The sequence below is a fragment of the Pseudorca crassidens genome, chromosome 14, assembly GCF_039906515.1.
Source record: "Pseudorca crassidens isolate mPseCra1 chromosome 14, mPseCra1.hap1, whole genome shotgun sequence".
NCBI lineage: Eukaryota > Metazoa > Chordata > Mammalia > Artiodactyla > Delphinidae > Pseudorca > Pseudorca crassidens.
The window spans coordinates 55,803,017-55,823,042 of NC_090309.1; the positions used below are offsets into that span (position 1 = coordinate 55,803,017).

The window sequence follows — 20,026 nt, forward strand, 5'->3', positions numbered from 1 at the left end:
TTTAGTTCTTTTCAGAAGGGCCTGTTCCCATCTTTCCACCTCCGCTCCCCTTCTCCAGAAAAAAGCTCAGACACAGTCTTAAAATTCTGCTCCAGCTCCGGCGGCATAGCTGGAGTGGAAGCGAAGGCCGGGCTGCTGCACGCCGGGGCTGCCGGCACAGGAGCGGATAAAAACACCAGTCTCCGGGAGTGATAAGAAAATGGAGAATACTGTATTTGCTTTAGAAAGTTTTTACATATAGATAAACACGCAGTTAAGATAACAGTTAAAGCGCCCTACGGGGAGTGAGAGATATCTCCAAAGCAGCTAAGAAATACTTGAAATAGCTTTTGCATAAGAATACTACGGTCTCACTCTCCGCTTTCGCTAGCGACGGGGTCCCTCTTCCTAACCCAGCTCGCCACGCCACGCCTTGACTGCCAAGTCGATGCCAGGAACATCGAGTGGGAGGGGAACCCCAAAAAGGAAAGAGACAGGTGAGCGGGAAGGGAGAAGAGGGTGGGAGAGAAAGAAAGAGAAAGGGAGAGGAGAAAAAGCAATATCATATACAGGCAATTTCTACACATATATTACAAACTGGGAAAATGACCGATCATTAAGATATACATAATTCATATAAAATTTTGAAATAAAAATAAAAATCTGTTACAGTCATAACTATTCTTTTTCCACATTTATAACCAGTACCCACACAGGCAGTGACAGAGTGGAGAGAAAAAGGTGCTTAACAAGAAAATGATTGTCTGCTGAACAAAAAACAGAAGATTGCATCTTGTTTGACCAATACTTGGACTTAAAAACAGAGAAAGAAAGAGAGCTAGAGAGGAAAAAAGAGCGCAACAAAAGGCGAGAAACATTTGCTATTTCCCTCTCGAGGAGTTCTCTTTTTTTTAAACAAATTCCGAACGGAGATGGAGGGTTTTTTTTTTTTCTTTTTGTCTGTTTTGCTTTTGTCGTCTTGTCGTCGTGGTGGCGGTCGGTTTTTGTATAGTCGACTCTTTTTAAATCGTTTTAAACTAGAGAGAGTATTTTCCCAGATACAAATAAATCGTCATGCAGGTGGGGTGCCGGGTCCGTGGGAACCAAAAGGAGAAGCCGTGCTTGTCCTAGAAAGTATACAATTGTCACCTCTTTTATGTTTTCTGCCCGCAGCATCAGCGTTTGTGACTGTCTGTTGGCGTCGCGGTCCTTTGGGGTGGCCGTGGTGGTAGATGGTGGTTGGGAATTGTTGATGGTTTGCGTTTGTTATTTTTCTTGGTTTTTATATATTTTTGGCTGGAGTGGAAGTGTGTGTGTACTTGGGTGTGTGTATGATTGTGTATCCTGATTTCGGTTTGTTCTGGGGATGGAGGAGGAAGAGGAGGAAGAGGAGGAGGTCGAGGAGGAGGAGGGGAAGGAGGAGGGGGAGGAGGGGGAGGAGGGCGGCCTTGGGTATCATACATCACATTCCGAGTCGCTGGAGGTTACCGAGAGGATGGAGGTGCCGGTGTCCACGCGCTCCGTCAGGCTGGACACGCTGGTGGTGGGGCTGGCCGCCGTTGACGGCGACTCTGCCGAGCCGTGCGTGGGGCATCCGGGCTCGGCCAGAGAGCGCATGCCGCTCGGTCCTATGGCCTGGTGCTGGAGCCTGCGGGAGACAGAGAGCGGCGCCCGCCCTGATACGGCAGCCCCAACACCCGTTTCCGCCAAGCCGCCTCCCTGAGCCCGTGCCGCCGGGAAGCCGGGCATGCCGCCGCCGGTGCTCCGCAGCCGTCCGTGCCCCTCTGCCTCCCGAACCCCGCGCCCTTCGCCGCCGCCCCCGACTTCGCTCTCTGCGTATACCCCTCCTCCAGGCATCTGTCGGCTCACTGAGCGCTGCAGCCTCCCCAGCTCGGTCTGGGCTCCCGTCTTCCCCTCCCCGGCGTTCTCTGGAGCCTCCCAAGGCTTCCCAAATCGGGGCGGGCCTCGGGGGGAGAGGTAGAACTCGAGGCCGGCCGCCAGAGGAGGGGAGGCCCGGGCGCACACTGCGAAGAACGGCGAGCCCCAAAGGGGCAGAAGTCGGGGAGAGGCTGGGTGTTTCTTCTTCCCCAGCCCCTGGGACTCTTCCGACTCAGCCGGCTGCCTCTGGAGTGGACGTGCCTCTGGGTCCCCTCAATGCCTCCTGCCTCAGCTCCCCCAAATCAAGAGCTGCGGGTTGCTCGCCCGCCGCCTCTTCCTGGTAGGACCGGCTGGCTTTGCTCTCTGGATCCTCGAGCAGAGCGCACGATCGGGGGAAGAGAAAATGAGGAAGCTGGGAGCAAAAAAGTGGGGGAAGAGGAGGGAGAGGGAAAGCGGGAGACAGAGAAGGCAGGAGGGGAGTGCAGAGCCGTCTCCGGCTGCCCCTTCCCCAGGCCAGGCAGCTGCTACGTAAACCTAGTGTCTCTCAGTTCTCCCCGCGAGGAGGCCTTCCCCTGGCCCTGGGCGCTGCCCCCATCGGGCGAAAAGTTGGCTGCAAAGGCAAGGGTGAGCGGGCCAAAGGCTTAGGCCTGGGACACCTAAAACGGAACACACTCCCTCCCTCCAGGAGCTCACACCCAGTCCCCAGCCCCAGCAGCTGTCGGCAACTGCAGCCCTGCTCCCTGCAGTGCATCAGGCCCAGTGCCTACCCTGGCAGGGTTGGGACGCAGGCCTTCCATCAGGTCTTTAACCCAACTTCCTCCTTTCCCCTCTTCCTCTCCACTCCTTTCCTCTTTCCCCCTCTTCTTATTTTTCTCCCTACTTCCCCCAGGCCCAGCTCTGCTGACAGGTCAAGCCCAGTGCAACTTTGTGAGTTTGTGGCCAACTTGCCGGGCAGCAAGGCAGCTTCTGCTCCTATTTCCCAATTTAATGGACCAGGGGGATGCTCCTTGGCTTCAGCAGGAGGGCTAGCACCGACACACACACACACACACACACACACACACACACACAGCCTCTCCACTCCCAGCCTGGCTCTCCTGCTCCTGGTCAGGCAACTTGCAAGGCTTTGGGTACAGGCGTGCTGCACGGTGGCCACCGGCCCTTCCCCTTTATGCCAGGGACCCAGATTCAGTTTCCTCTCCCAGACGTTCGTGGATTCCTCCCTGGGGTTTTTGCAATGCGTGGAAATAAGAACCAGGTGGCAAGGAGCGCTTTCCTTCCTTTCCTGTCTGTAGGCTCCAGAGAAGCCCGGAGCTGGATCCCAGGCTGAGGAGGCTGGCGCGGGTGCAGCGCAGGGCTCAGGCTCCCAGGGACACGACCCAAGGGTTATGGGCACTCAGGACCTCACACACACTCTCTCCACCCTGACGAGAGCCCCTTTAGGGCAAAGCAATCAATACACCCACGCCCGCTCCTCTTCCACGCTCCTGGGCAAGCAGAAACTTTCTCCCGCTGACCAGGAGGTCTCGGCTTCTCGCTTGCTCGGCAGCCGCTGGCCTCCCGCCTCCTGTCCGCTCACCCTCTTTTCAACCGCTCTCCCCCTCCCCGGCCCCGGAGAGTGTAGCCAGGCCGCGGGCCCCGCCACTGACCTGTTCTTGGCCGCCGCGGCGCGGTCGCGCTGTCTCCGGTTCTTAAACCAGTTTCCTACTTGTGTGGGAGTGAGGCCGGTGGCCTGCGCCAGTTCGCGTTTCTTGCTGGGGTTGGGGTAGGGGTCCTGCAGGTACCACTCCCGCAGCAGGCTCCGAGTCCGCTCCTTGAAGCAATGCGTCTTCTGCTCGCCGTCCCAGATGGTGCGCGGCAGCGGGAACTTCTTGCGCACGCGGTACTTGTCCACCGGGCCGAGCGGGCGGCCGCGCAGCTTCTCGGCCTCCTGGTAGTGCGCCTCGAGCCACATGGCCTGCAGCTTGCCGTGAGACTCCTTGGTGAACTTGTGGTTCTCCAGGATGTGGTAGAGGTCGCGGAAGTTGCCCGTGTGGAAGGCGACCACGGCGCGCGCGCGCAGGATCGACTCGTGCTTGTTGATGGCCTCGCACGCCCCGGGGGCCACGGGCAGCGACCAGAGGAAGCGGCCCAGCCGCTCGATGTCGCCCGTCTCCTCCAGCGTCTCGCAGACGCTGGCCACCTGCTCCGGCGAGAAGTTGAGGGTGGGCAGCTGGAACATGGACAACTCTTCCGGGGGGGCCCTGGAGCCGCCGCCGCCGCCGCCGCCGCCGCCGCCTGCTCCGCCAGCACCGCCGCCTCCCGCACAGTTCCCGCCGCCGCCGCCTCCCGCACCGTTCCCGGCGCCGCTACTCGCCAGAAGTAGGGAGCGGTGGTGAGAATCGGCGAAGTTTGGCAACAAGAAGTGGGAGGAATAGAGGTCTAGGGGGGAGCGGAATACCATGGACTGACCTGAGAGGAGAGGAGAAAATTCAGGGAGAGGAAGAGAGAGGGGAGGAAGAGGAGGAGAGGGGCGATGAGGACCAGGAGGAGGGAAAGGAGAGGGGGGAGGAGGAGAAGGAAAGGAGGGGGGAGCAGGAGGAGGAGGAGGAGGGGGAGGAGGAAGGGCGTAAGGGACACCCACACCCCACACACATCCACACACACACACACCCGCGCAGCCACATAGAGAGGGAGGAAGGAGAGCGGCCCGGTGCGCGCGCGCAGAGAGAGAATCCGAGACAGAGAGGGAGAGGGAGAGAGAGCGAGCGAGAGCCAACCACCGCCGAGTCAAGATTCAGCGATTCCACAGCAATCGCCCTAATGACAACAGCCTCATAATATCTCCCCTAAATCCACAGTGAGTGCAGCATTGAAACATTTTGTTTCGCTTTTCTATTGGTCTGCGGCGTGTCGTTGTGGCGTTGCCACGGCAACCGCTGCCAATCACTGTCAGCCCTGCCAATCAATACCGAGAACGTAAGGACGGTTTTACCACTTAGCCAGAGTGGGGGGGAGGGGGAGAGCAGGGAAAGAGGGAGAAGGGGGGAAAGAGAATTTTTTTTTAATCTTTGCAACTCTTAATCTCACCACTTCCCCCCTTCTCTTCCTCTCTCTCTCTCCTTTTCTTACTGTCTCTGAGCTCCCTCTTTTTTCCTCTTCCCCAGAGAAGTTGATCCAGAAAATTTAATAGCCATGGGCATAGAGTTGTTGAATGGGATGAGCAATTAAAGGGGGGATTTTGTTGGGAGGTGAGAGGCTCCCCACGCTGCATGAACGCCGAGGGCCAGCCCCCAAGGAGAGGCCGAGGGCCAGCGGAGCCGGCAGGGTTTGCACATGGTGTGCACGTCGGGCCGCCTCTTTCTGCCTATGTGAGCACTAATAGTGGCGAGGAAGAAAGGAGAGATGAGATCATGGGGCCCACCGCGCGCCGACCCTGGTCTGGCGGGCTGCTGCGCCCCAGGATCTCGGATTTTGGGGGGCATCCGGCGCCTGGGAGCTGGAGCCCAGGACCTAGGGTGCTGGAAGCCGCTCTGGCCTCCCTGGTCCGCAGTCCTCGGCCACGTTTACCCCAACTTCCTCTGCATTGCATCTGGCTTCTCTTTAACCCTGCTCCCAGTCACGGAGCCTTGATTTCCCCTATTGGCTTATATTTTAAAAGAGCAGTAGAAATAACAGTACACTTTCCATCTTAAAAAGCAACCCGCCTCTTTGTTTCCCCCCCCAGATTTCAGCTGCCTCCCTAGGAGCTGTGGAGGAAGTTGGGTTGAGATGCCTGGAAGCCCTCTGCCCCCCTCCCAAGATGCCACCTACCCCACAGCCCCCAAGGGGTCTGGGTCTGCCTACCAGCCCCAGAAGGCCACTCAAACTTTGGAGGCTGCCCCAAAGAAATGGATAGGCCTGAAAATTGCTTGTTTGCTCATACTATAAAGAAAAAAAATTATAAAACTGTTTAATTTCTTTAAGGAAAGTAACATCACAAGCCTAAAACAAACCCCAGAAGGCCCATAGCATGGGGAGGGCCCTCCCTCCCTCTGGCCACTGCAGCCTCCAGGCCAGGCATGGGTACTTATTCTAAGGTATGTTGCTTTTAAGAACATGTAATCAGCATCTTGAGCCGGGCCTCCCTTTGTGAGGCTTCTGTAACTATGGAAGTGTGATTTACGCAGATTTGTCGGGGTCAGAGACGTCTTTCCCCTGAGCACTGTGTATATTTAGACAGGACTCGGTGTGGTGTTAAAAAGTGTATATTTTGAATGAGTTCACACACAGTAGCCAACAATGCCCACATTGTCGGCCCGTGTACAACGTGTATTGAAACGCAGCATCCAGACTTCAACTAATCTGCCCTCAATAAAGCTGAAATAATTATCCTAAGCTGCCTTTCCAGAAGAAAAATCATTGAGGAATTCAAAACTTTTTTGAAAAAAAAAAAAAGATCTTTTCTACATTCCGATGGAGATCTGGGGGTGAGGCGCTGAGTCCACACCACTTTGGAGATCTCAAAGAGGGAGGAGAGAAAGAGAGACTGTGAGAGAATTTAAATAGGAAACCTAACGCGACAGGGGCTGCAAGTGTCCCAGCCCCTAAACCCCTAGTTCTGGCCCTTGTTAGGCCTTGACTCCCCGAGCACCAGGCCTCCGGGGTGAGAAATGCAAGCTGCTTTGGAGGCTCCACTGCGGCAGGGAGGCTGTGGGCTGGGCGAGGGGGCCCCGACACCGGCCACTCAGCCCCAGTCAGCCAGGGTCGCTGGTCCTAAACCCGCTGACTGCGGCAGGAAAATATTCGCCCACAGGGAAGACCCGCCAAGCCCCACGAAGTGGGGCTCCGGGTATCTCTCCCCTCCGTGTATCTCTCCCCTCCGTGTATCTTCCTCCCAGCCGTGTGTCCGTTTCTGCTAAGCTGCGAAGCTCTAGGCGGTCGTTCACTGTGGGCCCAGAAAGAGCCCTAAGGTTGGGACACAAAAACAGACACTTCATCTTTTCTTCCCGATCCCTTTCTCTTGTAGGGGAAGGATTATAGGCTGAGGGGTGGGAGGGGGAAGGGGCAGGAGGAGGAAGCGGGGGAGGAAGGAATGAAAAAGGGGAGGGGAGTGGGTATTGTGCCGCGTGTGGGGGGAGAATTCCTACGGGTGGGTTTCCGAATATTGTGTTCAACTTTTTGAAAACAGCTCGTGACCCCGAAACTGCATCCCCTGGAGCCGAGGACCCAAGGCGCCGGGCGGGCGGGTGAACCCAGCCAGTCCCCTCCCAGTGCCCGCAACCCCCGCCTCCGGGTTGGGGCGACCCGGCCTCTCCCGGCCGCCGCCCGACCAGCCCCAGAGGGAGGCTGGGCAGGTGCCGTGGGTTCAGCCGAAAGCGCTGAAATTGAAAACCGTCGCCACTCAAGAAGAATTGAAGCAAGTGGTTCTGAGGCTCAGCCCGGCGGCACCCCTGACCCCAGCCTCAGCCGGGGGGCCTGCCGACCCGCCGCACCCCTCCAGCGGCTTGGGGGTGCAAAGTCGGGCGGAGGGAGGCAGCCAGGCGCGCAGCTTTGTGCGCCGGGCCAGGGCCGGGCGCGGCGGGGCGGGCGCGCAGCCCCCGGCTGTCAGAGCCTCCCCTCAGAGCCGAGCTCCGCGCCGCCCACCGAGCCCACCCCGCGGCCCCGCAGCTGCCAGCGCCTCTCCGCTCCGGCCCGAAGCACCACGCCCGCCGGCCGGAGTACGTAAGTTGAGAGTCCAGAGAGCTGGGGAGGGAGGCGGGGCGGCCAGTCCTCGGCGCGGATGGCTGGACTGGCTCCCGGCCGAGCTGGGACCGCAGGCTCCACAGCATGTCGGTCTAAGGGTGCTGGCGGGGGGCTGGGGAGGGGATGTGGAGCACCAAAGCTTCCCCTCCCAAATTCCCAGACTCTGGGCATTGGGGAAGGGTGTTAGGAGACGAAGGACCTAAGGTTCTGGGGCCCAGGCTGCCTGCCCTGCTGCTCTGGGGACCCGAAGCATTGGGCAGAGCCAGGGGTGGGAGGTGGGCCTGGGGGACGCCTGGAGGAGGTGGCGCGCAGGGGGCTCCTGCACCCCGGTCTCTCAGAGAAGGGAGATCCGGATAGACAGGTCAGCCCGCGGAGCCTCTAGGTCTCCTCCGCCCTCTGGCCGCTCAGACTCCGGGGATTTGGCACCCGTATAGGCCGAGGTCACAAAATTGTCACCATCGTCCCTGCTTTAATCCTGGCCCAGGAGATGGGAAGGACAGCAGTACAGGTGATGGCGGGAGAAAGGGCGTTTGGGCTGGAAGATGTCCTTCTCTTACCAGGACCTACCGGGCGTTTATTTACAACTGTCAGCCCCAGCCCAGGCAGTCTCAACTCCACCAGAAGAGGTGCCTAAGAGAGTCCCACTCTCTCTTAGTTTCGGTTACCGGCAAAGCCAAGGGGTCTGGAAGCCTCCCAGAGAGGAAGACCCGAGGGCTGGGGCAGCTGCATCCACTCGGCCTTGCTCAGCTCCGTAGCCCAGTTTGTCCTGGGGAGCAACGCCCTTCCGGCCCCCAAGACATCGGGAGGCGGGAGCTGGCCGGGTGGCCCGCGGTCTGGCCTCCCTGAAAGCTACAAACTGAGGCCCTTGGCGCGGGCGGCAGAGGAGGGCGCAGGGGAGAGCAGCACGCAGGCAGGGAGGCCGCGAAGTCCTTCAAGGACCCCGATTACTTTCCTTTGAATGAAAAACAACAACAACAACAACAACTGCTCCCTTCCCGCGCCCCCCCCCCCCTTAGCCTCCGGGGACCCGCGCTCCGAGCAATTGTCGACACGGACAGTAAACACAGCTCAGTTGCCTCAACTTTCTCCGTACATAAAAGTTCCCGGCGTGCGGGGAAATTTGAATATTTGATCAGCCCCTTTGAGTGACCCTCATTAGCCTGGCGCCCTGCTAAGGCCCCGGCATTGCAAGAAAGCTGCTGGGCCGGCATTTGTATGCCTTGTTAGCGCCGCTTAATGAAGCCGCCCCGACCGCTCAAAGGCGGCCTCCGGGCCGGCGGCGCGCACCTCTCGGCACCCCGCTCTGCCTAATGAGCCCCAACGCCCGCCGAAGGCCCCTCCGCCCCCCACATCCTCAAACAAGAGAAGTTTGGCTCCAGTCTTGGGCCACCGTCCTGGAGAGTGGGCACAAACCGGGCCTAGCTGGCTGTGGTGACCCAGCCCCAAGAGAAGAGGTGGGAGACTTGGGGGGGATGTGAGCCATAGGGACTAGGGGATGGTTTGTGGCCTCCGATTGTAGCCCAGGGACTGCACTGCCAAAGTTTCCCAAGAGGGCCAATTTCAGATCAATTAGTTACCCCAGTTCCTTAAAGAACTGCATCTGGACTAATGTTGGGGTGGCAGAGGAGAGATGCCCAGGGGAGAGTCAGCTTTCCATCTCCTTCCCGCTCCGGCTTCCTCTGGTCTCCACTGCTCAGAAGGCACCTACTTCTTTGCAGAGATCCTCTATGACAGCCAGAACTGGTGTGCTAGGGCTTGGATTTAAGAAGGGGCGGGCACACCATCATTGCTCCCACCATCCACAGACCTCAAGCACAGTCAAATGTTATGACAGTTGGCACTAGGGAAGGCAAAGTACCACAGCCCACCCTGTCCCTGCCCACACTTCCAGCCATGCCCTCTCTGGTTTCTCTTTGATCACACACCTGGCCTTCAGGAGGCCTGAAGAAAGTGCTCTAGGCAAGGGGCCACCCTGTACAAGACCAATTGGCTGCTAGGGTGAGACTGAGACTAAAACAGGCCTGAAGGAGAGAAAGAGAGGGAGGGCTCTGTAAGGAAGGGGGACCAAATCACCATCTTACTTTCCCTTTTTTTTGGTGGGGCAGGTGACATTGTTGACCAGCAGATGTCAGGAATCTTGTTAACAGCTGTGCTTCAGTCCTCTGAAAGAGTCGACTTTTTCCTCTCGCTGCCCCCTCCCCCCATGCCCTTTTCCCTGGACAGTTGTCACTCAAGGTCCTCCGTTGCTCACCCAGCTCTTGGGCTTTTAAAGGTTACTTTTGGGAGTATTAATACACTGAGCTTGGGAAGCAGTCTGCTCTCAGATCGACACTCTGGGCCTTCTGGAGGTGCCCCCCCCCATGGGACAATCCCTCAGACACACATGGGCTGGCCAGGTTGGTAACCTCTGGATCCCACTCCAGGGTGGCCCCCTCTAGGAGTGAGTGGCACCATCCAGCCCTCACCCTCTGCCAAAAGGCCAGGCAGGCCCTGGGCTAGCAGAGCTTTCAGAGTCCATCTGGTCTACCCCTCTTCTCTTTCTCTCCCCCAGCTCAACTGGCATGCCCCGCCCCTTATCCATCCTACGACCTCCTAATACAAGCCCAAACTGACTATTTTTAGGAATCGTCTCTGACCTGGGCAAGGTAGTGCCCTGGGCCTTGATCCATGCAAAGGGCAAAGGTAGGAGGGGGGAAGAGAGGAGTGGACGCTGTTGGAGAGAAACTGGTCCTGAGGCAGAGGGTATAACTCAGCTCTGTGGCCCCAAGGCGAGGCCCACCAACTGCTCAGGGGAGGAGGCGAGAGGAGGGGGCTAGGAGTCCGCGGCCTTCGGTCGGGGCAGGAGGGACCTGAGAAGTCGGCGTGGGGGGCTAGATCCAGAGAAGAGGGGCGGGGAGGCGGGGGTCGGGGGAGAGCGCAGGGCGAAGGTGGGGGGGTGCGCTCTTTAAGAGCCACACGGCTGGCAGGAGAAGCGCGCGGCCCGGTGCTGGCAGCGCATTGACCCCGAAGGGGATTTAGCGGGAAGGGAGCCGCCGGCTCCGGGGGCTTTGTCCGGGGGCGACCAGAGAGGCCGAGGCACAAGAATACGGAGCGACCGCGTCTTGAAAGGCCAAGCAGAGGCGGCGGCGCTGCTGCTCTTGACTTCTGAGCAGGGCTTAGAAAGCCTGTCCCGGCTTAAGCAGAACTGCCGGTGCTGGGCCCTGAGCGCCGAGTCCGGGCGCTCCGAGTCCCCGGCCTCGGAGCCGAGGAGGCGTGGGATGAGGGAGGCATTGGGGTGGCTGGGGACCTGGCAAAGTTGCTTTTGGCTCTGGATCCGCCCGACCATAGCTCAGAGCTGAGAGTCTGACGGGCCGCGCCGGGAATGGCCAGAGAAAGAATTTTCTTTTTCCGTTTGGTTTTGTGTGTCCACCACGCGCAGCTCCGGAGCCGGCCGACCCCAAATGGATTCTCAACAGGTGGCCAAGTAAGTCCATTTAAGAATTCTGGTTATATCATCAGCCCCTCCCAGTTTCCCCCCTCCCCTCCCAGTTTCCCCCCTGGTTGCCCCGAATTCCCTGTGCTCCTCCCGCGGGCGAAGGCGGGAGGAGAAAGTGGGGGAGGGGATGAGCGGCGCTCTCTCCCTGGGGGTCCTCCGGCTCCCAGCTGCAGCCCAGGACTACTCCACCCAGTGCCCCCGGGGTCCGATCACCCTTAGGTCCGTTGTGGGCCCTGGCACCCCGAGGTGTGTGTGCTGGTGGGGGAACGCGCCGCAGCGCCTCAAGAGCGTAGCGGGCAGGAAGGGGACCGTGGCCGCGCGGCCTCTGTATGGGGGTTTGTGACAGAAGCCCAACTATACACCCTCTTTTATGAGAGGCCGGGATCCGGCCCGGGGAGGCCGGCGCCAGCTGTACAGTAGCCCGCAGAAGAGCGTCTCGGCGGCCGCGGTTGGGGATAGGGTGGGAGAGGTGGCGAGGGCGGAGGAGGGAGGAGGGGAAAGCAGAGAAAGGCAAAGGCAAGAAATCCGGGGCGTCAGAGTGAAAAGTCGGGAAATGTCCTCAGAGCGCGCGGGAAACAGGCGCTCGCGCCCCCGGGCTGACATCCTCTCCCTCTCACACTCACACCCTTACACAGCACTCACACCGACTCCATACGGGTAGCCCACGCACGCAGCCCTGGCAGTGCTGGGTCTCCATCCCCCGCGCCCAAGCGCAGCCGGGAGGGAGTCGCCCTCCTACTCCCCCTCCCCGGCTGCCAAGAACCCTTTCGCCCTGACAACGTTGCCCCGACACTGAGTGGGGGAGCTGGGAGGGCCCCCAGGGTTGGGGCGCAGGGAGGGTCTTACCTGCGTAAAGGTAAGGGAAGCCGGGAGCAGGAAGCAGCGGCGGATAAATATTCATTAGGAAGTGTGTCTCCTTTTAAACCGCGCGGCGCGCGCTCTGGCTCCTCTCGCTCTCTCCCTCCCTCTGTCCTCTTGCGAGGCTCTCTCCCCCTCTCGCTCAGTCTCCCCCCAACCCCCACCCTTTCCTGCGAAATGCCGGGTGGATCCCTGTCTAGCTAACCTGTTGGGAAGCCTGAGCCGCGGGCAGCGCCTCCACAGCTGTTTGCCTTCGCTCTCGGGGCGCGCGTTCCCCATCCTTCCTCCCTCCTCTCGCCCAGCCCCTTACCCCCTCCTAAATTACTACATCATTAGCTTTATTTTCCGGTGTGTGTGTGGGGGGGGGGTAACGGCGCAGCCCGACGCACCTCCCCAAAGCAGGGTGAAAAGCCGGCGCTATCAAAAGCTGTCCCAACTCCATCCCCACCCCACGTCCCATCGCCACCCAGTCTAGTTTCTTTTCTCCCCTCTTTTCATCCCCACCTCCAACCTTTACCAGCACAACTCCACGATCCCTCCCTCCCCCCCCCCCCCCGCCGCCGCTGCCAATCCGGGTGACCGGCTGGGTGGGCAGTGAGACTCCAGGTCTGTAGGTCCAGAGCGCCGAGGTTGGGACTTCATCCTGCACTGGGTGTGGGGATAGCTCTCCGAGTCCCCCTTTCCCACGTAGGTTTTCTAGTTGACCCTGAGTGGGCACCTGGGCAGCGTGGACTTTACGATCAGAACACCGGGAGCGCATATCAAGGGCCTCACCTTTCCAGGCTTCAGGGCCCCCAGGCCTTGGCCCTTTGGCCGGGCCTGAGAAGCTGTACGGAGGGTGGGGAGAGGTGGCCTCACTTTGTGCGAATGCACAGGAGAGACAGACCGACGGGCTGACGACGGCCTTTTACGAACAAACTGACCTGAAGTTAGCCGCGAGTATGCATCTTTCTCTCACACTCACGAGAAAACACAACTACAGGATTCCAGGAACGCACCGGTCCCCGCACGATCCCTGCGAGAACAGCCTCCAGTCGCAGGAGAGCCACCCCCAATTCCCATCCCAGCAAGCCGGAGGCCAGCGTTCCCTCCGGCTTCGGAGACTGGAAGACTCGCGGGCCCGCAAGGCTGCTCCCGGCGGAGGGATACATCACAAGGCCTTCGCAGCACGAACCCGACCACCCTGCTTCGTACCCTTCCTTTCCGCTCCAGGCCCCTGGGCCTCAGCAAGGGCTCCAAGGGATAGCGTGGCCCTAGGGTGTTTGGCGGTGGCCGGGGCGAACGGTCCTGCATCCGGCTAAGCTCGGAGCGCCGAGGTGGGGGCGGGAGGAGGGGCCGAGGGGGCGGGTCCAGGCCAGTTCCCAGTTACAAATACAGCTGCTCCTGGGAGGCCGAGGAGGAGAGTTTCGCCCCCCCAAACACGTAGATCACTCACCCCGAGGCGCCTAGACTTCCACTGTTGGGTCCTGCAACTTCCCCAGGATCCCGGGGCGCACTGGGCCAGTTGGTGTCCTGAATGGAGAGGTGCAGTCGCGAGCCTCGAGGCAACCTCGTGGACTCCTCCACCCCTCCCATTTGGCCTGGCCCGACCAAAATCCACCAAGAGAGATCCCAAAGGCTGTTTCGACCCTTCCGGAAGGAGCGAGGCGCAGGATCGCCCTCCTCCTGGAAAGTTAAGAAGATGGGGAGATGAAGGTGTAAGAGAGGCCTAGAAGGCCCTGGGGCCGGAAAGCCTTATTAACCTCGCACCCCACCTAAAGCCCCGAGTTTACACTTACACACTTTCTCCTCCCCATACAGACTCGGGAGGTCGCAGACGTCCGAGCTCAGGCTTAAGCTGAGTCACCTGACTGTACACGGAACGTACATGCAATTGTACCCGAATACATACGGGAGAATTAGAGGAATACTAACAGCAGGAGTTGAGGAAAAATGAAGTGTCCACAGACAGAATTATTTGAATGCACGGGTGCACATCCAGTTGTCCAGATGCGGACAAAAGCCGCAGTGCCCGCGCGGAGTGACCCCAGCCACAGGCAGATGTGCAGGAAAGCACCTACAGGGAGAGTGGCCCGAATGAGGATGCCGGACGTGAGGCCAAGGGCTTCCTGCTAGAGGGACGTTGGCTCCCGAGGGAGAAACTTTGTTGAGCCGACTGGGTGAAAGGTTTCAGGTCAAGTCCTGGAGACTAGAAAGAGCACCACATTCACCCCAAAGCCGACCCTTTCGCCTTCTTCTAGGCTGGGCTGGAGACACCCAGAAGAGGGCAATCCAGGAAAGTTTCATTTTGACCCGGATTATTTATTTGTTGTTATTATTGGTTTAGGAGATTGTGTTCCAAAGAAGGATAGGGTGGAGAGAGCATAGATGCCCTCACTCAAAGCCGGGAGATTCCTAATAGGAGCGTTCAGCTCCAACCAGGGTTCACGAAGCCAGAGGGCCCTTCTTTTGCCCCTTTCTCTCTCTTTATGCAAAATTTAGTCGTTACAGAGAACCTTAGCTCAGCTGCACACCCTCCTGCCTTCACTTCCATCCCAATTTCTTTTATATCAAATAAGTTTACAAAAGAACACTTCAAAGCAAACTGAATTATTTGGTTTGTTAGACTAATTTTCTTTGTGAGATATTAGGAAGTTCTCACCCCCTACTGCTTAGTTCCAAACAGAGCCCACTGTCCCGGTCAAGCTGCAGGGGTTTGGAAGAGGGATTCCTAGAGTGGCTCTCCCAAAAGGCCCAAGCAAGTGCACAGGCTTGATTTTGGTTTCAGCTCCTTTTGCCTGACCACTCCTGGGAAACCTTCCAGACAGTAGCCACCATCATGGTTTTCCTGCAGAAGAGGCTGGCACCCTGGGGACGATGGTGCCCTTCCATCCACTTCACCTCCCTCCCCAACTCTCTTTCTAAAAGTAGAGGGTAAGTTTGGAAAGATTCTTTTAGTCAAAAATAGGGTGGAGCAGGGAAGAGGACTTTCTGGGCTAGCAAGTAGATGACCACCCTGTAAGGGGCAGAGGAAGCTTCCTCTTGTGAGAAAGAGATGAACCACAGGGCAGGAGGACAGGTTGAAGATGATGTAGTTGCCCGAGAAATGTAGGGGGTGGAGTAGGGGTATGAGTAGGGAGGAATTTCTTCCCTTTAGGGGTCAAACACTCCGCCCAGTCCCCACTACCCACTCTCCCCACTACCCACTCTCCCCGCTCCCCTCTCCTCCCCCCACTACCCAGTCCCCTCCCCTTCCCTCCCCCTCCCCCCTCCCCCACTCCCCACTCCCCCCCACTTCCCACTCCCCACTTAATTCCTGGAAATTTTAGCAAGAGTCGTTCTGGTAGATGTTTGAACAATAAACAGTGAAAATCACTTTAGAGTCCATTGATGTTCCTTGGAAGGGCAGTTTCTTCCAAGACCCTTTTCTTTTCCCAGGTCTGTTTCTCCTTATTCCCTAATAAGAGTCCGAAGAGTCCACCTGCTATTGCACCTCGGAAAGAGACTGCGACCGAAGGCGGGGGCAGCGAATAAGGAGACCATTATTCCCAAACCCGAAGTGTAACTTCCATTCGCTGTAGCTGAGATTCAGGACACATGGAGGCAAACTCCTTTCCCTCAGGGCTTTTCTTTCTCCCTTCTTTGGATAGCTTATTTAGACCCTTTCCAATAATAAATAACAATCAGCATTCTAGAGTTGGAGATGTTGGCTATTACCTACCAATGAATTCTACAAGATTCTTCAAACTCTGCTTGTCTGATTTATAAAATTTCGGGTACGTAGCTAAGCTCATTGCAACATGTATCACTCAAGCAGAAAAGCAGCTCGTTTTCTCATAGCCCCAAATGCCCCGTGTACAGTCACTGGAGCGAATTTATTTTCCTCTGTGTTTCCTAAACGCCCTTGTCACCTCTGCCCAGCCACCCGGCTCAGGGCAAAACTACGGAGGTTTGTGACCTCTGGAATGGGGTGCACTGTGTTGTTAGAGTTTTTTGTTGTGATGAATTCTTCGTGATTGTGAGTCCTCTCCCCACCCCCACTTTCTCCCTCTCTTTGGCCCCAAACGAGCCAACTGCAGTTGCCTGCGTCTTCCTCACCAGAAACCTGCTGCCCAGATAGAAGCTAACCATTTCCTCTGCCCGAGGCAAAGGGGTTGAACTTTGGTGTCCGGTCCAGGGCTGGGGCGGGAAAGTGAGGGGGGGTTATGCGGGTAGGGGAGGGGGCAACCATCACCTTCAACAATAAAAATAACCAGACACCCCTTTAATCCCTTCCATTAACAGTGTCAATGCGCTAGAGAGGCCGCCTCACCTCCAAAGGCGTCTTCACCCCCGGAGGGCCCAGGCTTCCAGTCACAGCCCAAAAACACTGGGCCCGCGCGCCCGAGAGGAGGTGCTCCGAAGGCAAAAATCCCATACATTTTTAACTACAGTGATTACTAAATTAATAGCAGGCACTAAGACAGATGTCAAAACGTCTTGAAAATGTTTATCTGGGAATAATTGATAAGGTGGTGGGACGCATTATCTGATTGTGTAATGAAATATGTATGAGGAACAGCTGTTTGCGACAGTCGCCTCCCGCCGCCTCCTCAGCCGGGGCCCTTCTCTTGGAAGCGGGTATCTCGGCGAAGTTGGTCGCCCACTTCGGTCTACTTGGGAGACCGCTTGGCCCCTCCGGGGCTGCTGGCAGCTCTGTGGTTCCAGCGCGCCCCGGGGTCACCCCGTTTCTTGGCGGAGGACATCAACGTGGAGTCACCCCTCGGCCTTGCTCTTTTGGCTTTGGTGGCGGGGTGAGGCTGCCCAGCCGGCCGAGCTAACCTTCGCGCCTTTCGGGCGGGCCGCGGGGTCGGCCTGCGCGACCCAAGGAGAGCCCGGGCTCTGGCGGCGGCGGAGGCCCGGGGCCCTGGCGTGCGACCCCCGAGTGGCGCGGCCTGCTCCGAGGCGAGGGCCCGGGGTCAACGCGAGGTGACGGGGCTCCCGAAGAGGGGGCTTTGTTCGGCGCCGCGGCCACACTGCGAACTTCCTTCCAGCCCCCGGCCGTTCCGCACCCCAAGCCTGCACGCCAGCCCTGTTTGTTTTTCCAGCCTCGAGCCCTCCACCGGGACAAACCAACAGTCCTCGGGGCGGCCCGAGGCCGTGGCCCAAGGCAGGCCCGAGTCCCGCTGGGCCTGGCGCGCGAGCTCCAGCCCTTCAGGGCGCGGAGTGAGGGGAGAAGGAGCTCGGGGACTTTCTGGAATTCTGGGGCAGGGGTCGGCCAGGCCGGGAGGTGGTCGAATGGGGCGCATGGCCTCGGCGGGCGGCCAAGGCCCGAGTCGTGGGCTCCGAAGGGCGCGGGCGGCCTGCGCCGCCGCCCACCCCAGTGCCGCCGGGCCCCGGCTCCCTATCCTAGACCCGCAGAGAGTGGCGCCGGCGCGGGAGCTACACGAGGACGGACCCCATAGGCTTGTACCTTGAATGCGGTGTCGGCAACACCCGAGACCCGGTGACCCCCTTGTGAGTGTGCTGTCTCCTTCGCCGCGTTCCGGGCGCCGCGTACGGCGCTGGAACTGTGTCCCGGGCGCGGTGCCACCCGCGGCCCCCAGCCGGGCCATAGGCCCGCCCGCCCACAACGCCGCTGCGGCTTCCCGGCCCTTCGCCTTCCCGAGGCTGGGGGCCGCGTCCCTCGTCTCCGGCGTCCAGCCTTTGGCCCCGCCAGCCCTTCGGGCCCCTCCGGCCCTGGCCGCTCCGGGGCCGAGAGCGGAGGAGCCGGGTCGAGCTCACGGAGGAGCCGCGGCGCCCGGGCAGCAGTGTCTACGAGGCTTCCACCCTCTGCCTCTCAGTCGAGGTGCGCTCGGGCGTTATTTCTCGAGCGTCCCCCCTTTTACCTAATCCCTTGTGCTTTTATTCTAATCCCACACATTACAGTTAATCTGTAATGATACCGCTTCTTCGGAGGAACCTGTTGCATGGGAGGCACGATAATTTGTAACCTTGGAAACAGTTTGAAATAAAGATTATAACAGTGATGGCAACTGTGTTTATTCTCGGCACGGGGCGGAGTTGGGAGCCTGGCAGGCCCGGGGCGGAGAGGCCGGAGTCTGGAGGAGAAGGGAGCCAGGCGCTTGGGGCAGAGCCGGACGGGCAGGGGTCCGGGAGGCCGAAGAGCACCAGACCCGCTCCAACTGCTCCCGCCCGACGCCTGGTGTCTTTTGAGTTTTTCCTTTTGGGAAATCGCGTGGTCTTAAACCGCGAGGCACGGAGCGAGAGGAACGGTTTGCAAAATTGAGGAAAACTTGGTGAACTTGAACCACTGTGTTTTAAGAATTAGCGTTCAGCCGGGCCCTGCGTCCCTGGGAGGGACGCTGAAGCCGCTGAGAGCAGAGAAAGGGCGCTTGCAGGACCCTTCGGCTGCAAGAAGGCAGAGCCGCGTGTGTACCGATCACTCTGCGCTGCGAGCTTCCACCTCTGTTAAACACACCGGCCACTGCAGCAACGTAAACCAAAAATTGTTCGCACACTGAAAGCAAAATTAAACAAAATTGCTTTTATTTATCTATTGCTTTTGTATCGTTAAAATATTTTTAGTTACATTGTATAAAATAGCATCCTCTCTGATTATTACCTGCCATATCTGTTGATCCGCTCCTTGAGTATTCAGCCCAGAAATATTAACCATTAAGAAAAAGCAGACCTTATATACTGTATCTGTCAAGATATGTTACAATTTCCATTAACAAAAAAACATTATTCTTGTTGAAGAAGCTATGAAGCATATCTTTCATGAGCACTTTATTAATAATCATAGTTGTCAGAAAGAATTAGATATGCATAGATTGTAGATGCAAAGGAAATATTAGATGCACAGAATAAAATATACAGTGGGATTGAGGCATAACTATTTTTCTTTTTAAAATAAAATTTTACCCAGGTGAAAAAAAAACTGAGCTATTAAGCTTACTTAAAAGATGGCTTTGTTGGTTTAATTATACTGTAGTTATTTTATAAATATGTTTCAAAGGAAGCTTGCCATATTGCATGTCAATGAGGACTGTAAAGAAAAGCTCACAAAAGCTAATGCATACCAAATACCAAATTTTAGTCATTAGCATTCCTATTTATTACAAACTAAAGAAACCTATTAACAGACAAGAATTTCCATTTAGCTAGCATTACAGTGTTTGGCCATTAAAATAAAAAGGGCAAAGTATATACGTTTTTTCCCCTTAGAACTATACGTTCTTTTTGCCTAGAAGCTCTGGAGAGATTGGAAGACGTTTTTCATTGGGGAAACACGGTTCTACAGTGGGAATGGGCCAGAGGGCCCGGAAGCACTATTTTTAGTTACTGAGCTTAATGCTATTCATTTGGAAGCAAGAACAGTGCAGGGCTGGGGCTGTGCAGCTTGCGGAGGGCTGCATAGTAACCACAGTCTGTGAGGGGCCCTTTGTCTTTAATTTGTGTCATGAGCATATGCAAATTATTAATTGTTTTTCCTCTGGGGGAGGGAGTGGATAGCACTGGTAATACTGCTTTTGTTTGGATATTAACATTTCCTTAAATGCTCCCTAGGCAGGGTACTCCTCCCAATGCGGATTCCCCTAGTTGGAAAGCCCACTACCTCAGTGAATACAAGTGTATTAATTCTAGAAACACACACATACAGATTTGTGTCATTTCAAAAATCTTTTCCGTTGAGCAAAAGCGGCAACTCTGTTCTCACACCAGAAGTAAATGAATGTATAAATATATTTTTCTGAATGCTGATTTGAGAGGGGGAAAAAAACCCTTTTCAACCATTCTTAAATTTAGAAACTTTAAAGATCTTTTTTCTTCCTAAAATCGGGGCAGATTTTTTTCCCTAATTGGGTAGGGAAAGAACTAAATATTACAGACACTGAAATGAAATGTTTGAGATGATAAAGAAAGGTTATTATGAATTATGTTAGGTGGGATTTTTTTTAAGAGCCCAATAGGAGCATAATAGTTACATGAACTTGCTAAACCAGGCGACTTGACGCGTAGGTTCCTCTGGCCTGACGTTGGACGCAGACGTGATGGGTTCTGCCTGCTTTGGTGGACTTCTGGCACTTAAAAGTTTGAAAAATTGTAAGAAAGGTGTTTCCCTGAAAGGCCCATATGAAAACAATAGGTATCAGAAGGAAGGAAGGGAAT

General features: G+C 57.0%; 1 protein-coding gene across 1 annotated transcript; it reads right to left on the reverse strand.

The window, feature by feature from the left end:
* Nucleotides 1-1,434: 1,434 nt before the first annotated feature.
* On the reverse strand, nucleotides 1,435-4,300 carry SIX3 (SIX homeobox 3). The gene is made up of 2 exons (XM_067703915.1): nucleotides 3,507-4,300; nucleotides 1,435-1,627 (listed from the first exon to the last, which is right to left on the reverse strand). The coding sequence occupies exons 1-2, from the start codon at nucleotides 4,298-4,300 to the stop codon at nucleotides 1,435-1,437; spliced, it is 987 nt and encodes a 328-aa protein (XP_067560016.1).
* Nucleotides 4,301-20,026: the final 15,726 nt, after the last annotated feature.

What these genes read in the sequence shown, in the direction of transcription:
- SIX3 (XM_067703915.1), bottom strand. Translation starts at nt 4,300, where the DNA reads ATGGTATTCCGCTCCCCCCTAGACCTCTATTCCTCCCACTTCTTGTTG. An exon ending in GCCGCGGCGGCCAAGAACAG is followed by an intron (nt 1,628 to 3,506) that starts GTCAGTGGCGGG and finishes TGTCTCCCGCAG; the next exon opens with GCTCCAGCACCAGGCCATAG.